The sequence below is a fragment of the Sinocyclocheilus grahami genome, unplaced genomic scaffold, assembly GCF_001515645.1.
Source record: "Sinocyclocheilus grahami isolate Dianchi unplaced genomic scaffold, SAMN03320097.WGS_v1.1 scaffold37.1, whole genome shotgun sequence".
In the NCBI taxonomy this organism is placed as follows: domain Eukaryota; kingdom Metazoa; phylum Chordata; class Actinopteri; order Cypriniformes; family Cyprinidae; genus Sinocyclocheilus; species Sinocyclocheilus grahami.
Window position 1 is genome coordinate 1,420,261 of NW_015505216.1, and position 1,282 is coordinate 1,421,542.

Here is a 1,282-nt window from a genome sequence, read left to right on the forward strand (position 1 = left end):
TTTTCTAACAACTCAGTGCCATGTTGTATCAATGAAAAATTCAAACAAGTCATTTGTGTCAACGCATGAAACATTCAAAAGTAAAGTTATTTGTGTGAAAGCATATGGCTGATTATTGCCATATAATTCACTTAAGTTAATGGTGTTTGTGGTCACAGTTTCATTCGCGGATCCTCAGATACGACTGATTGACCAATATTGACTAGCCTACAACTTGGATAAGATTCCTAAAAGTTTTGCACCTACAGCACACATTACAGACATTGATGCACAAACGCGGATATGTTCTACATGTCTACCGTATAAAGAATGAATAAACCAGTCTTACAAACTCCTTGATTTCACTTAAGCAACTTTAAATATAATATGCATGCACAATAAACTATTGTAAAATGTATTTACATCACTCGACAGAAAGGTTTTTGCAGGTTTTTATAAAATGTAAATTAATAACAGTCATAATAAACAAGCATATTTCCAGTACGCACCTCGGACTTGCACAGTATCGTCAACTCACTCATCAGAATCTTCGGTAATCCTCGGCAAACTTCGCCACGGCTCATTCGGTTCTTGTGGAGTCCTCTGTAATCCTCGGCAAACTTCGACAGTTAATTGAACCGGCTCATTCGGTTCTTTTTGAGTTGGACGTGCTACTTCGGCTGGGCGTCCTGCGTCATCACTAAAGTTCGATTCAGCTCGATTTGTGAACCGGCTCGACCGGTTACTTCCTGAGAACTGGTTCAAAAGAAAGATTCGTTCAAGATCCTAACATCACTATTACAAAGCAATATTGCCATCTTTACCTGTTTCTAGTTTTGCCCCTCTTTTCTTTAGGCATATGTTGGTTACTTATCAATTGCGTCCTTAAGTCTTACAGTTAAGTCTTACGTCCTTCCTATCCTAAGAGCGGGGGCAGCTTTTTGTAACTTAAATGAGCAAGACTTCAGATGTCTTCCGCTTCCAGTTATTTTAGCCATACAAAATCGCTTGTTATGTTGCTTGAGATTGCAAACTGGTTTTTCTTATCATATTATTTTAATGTATTGTCGTAATTATAAACACATGGGTTTGTAGCCCCAAATAGCTTCATGGCTTGGCTAAGTCATAAATGTTTCTGCCCCCACTGTCCCGGCATAAAAATACTATTAACATTAAACGTGAAAAAATACATATTAATTGACTTTCTATTAATGAAATCCACTTAATGACAACTGTCTGTGGCCTACAAAACGTGCAGAGCAGTTGTACCCCGGGACTGGAATTGAGAACCACTGTCCTAAAT

General features: G+C 38.1%; 1 protein-coding gene across 1 annotated transcript in view; it reads left to right on the forward strand.

The window, feature by feature from the left end:
- The window catches only part of LOC107581754 (myelin basic protein-like), a 17,443-nt gene extending 16,575 nt beyond the window's left edge, over positions 1-868 (forward strand). The window contains exon 5 of the mRNA XM_016267406.1: positions 835-868. Coding sequence (XP_016122892.1) covers positions 835-868 — 34 coding nt within the window. The remainder of the gene's footprint in view (positions 1-834) is intronic.
- The last annotated feature ends 414 nt before the right edge of the window (positions 869-1,282 follow it).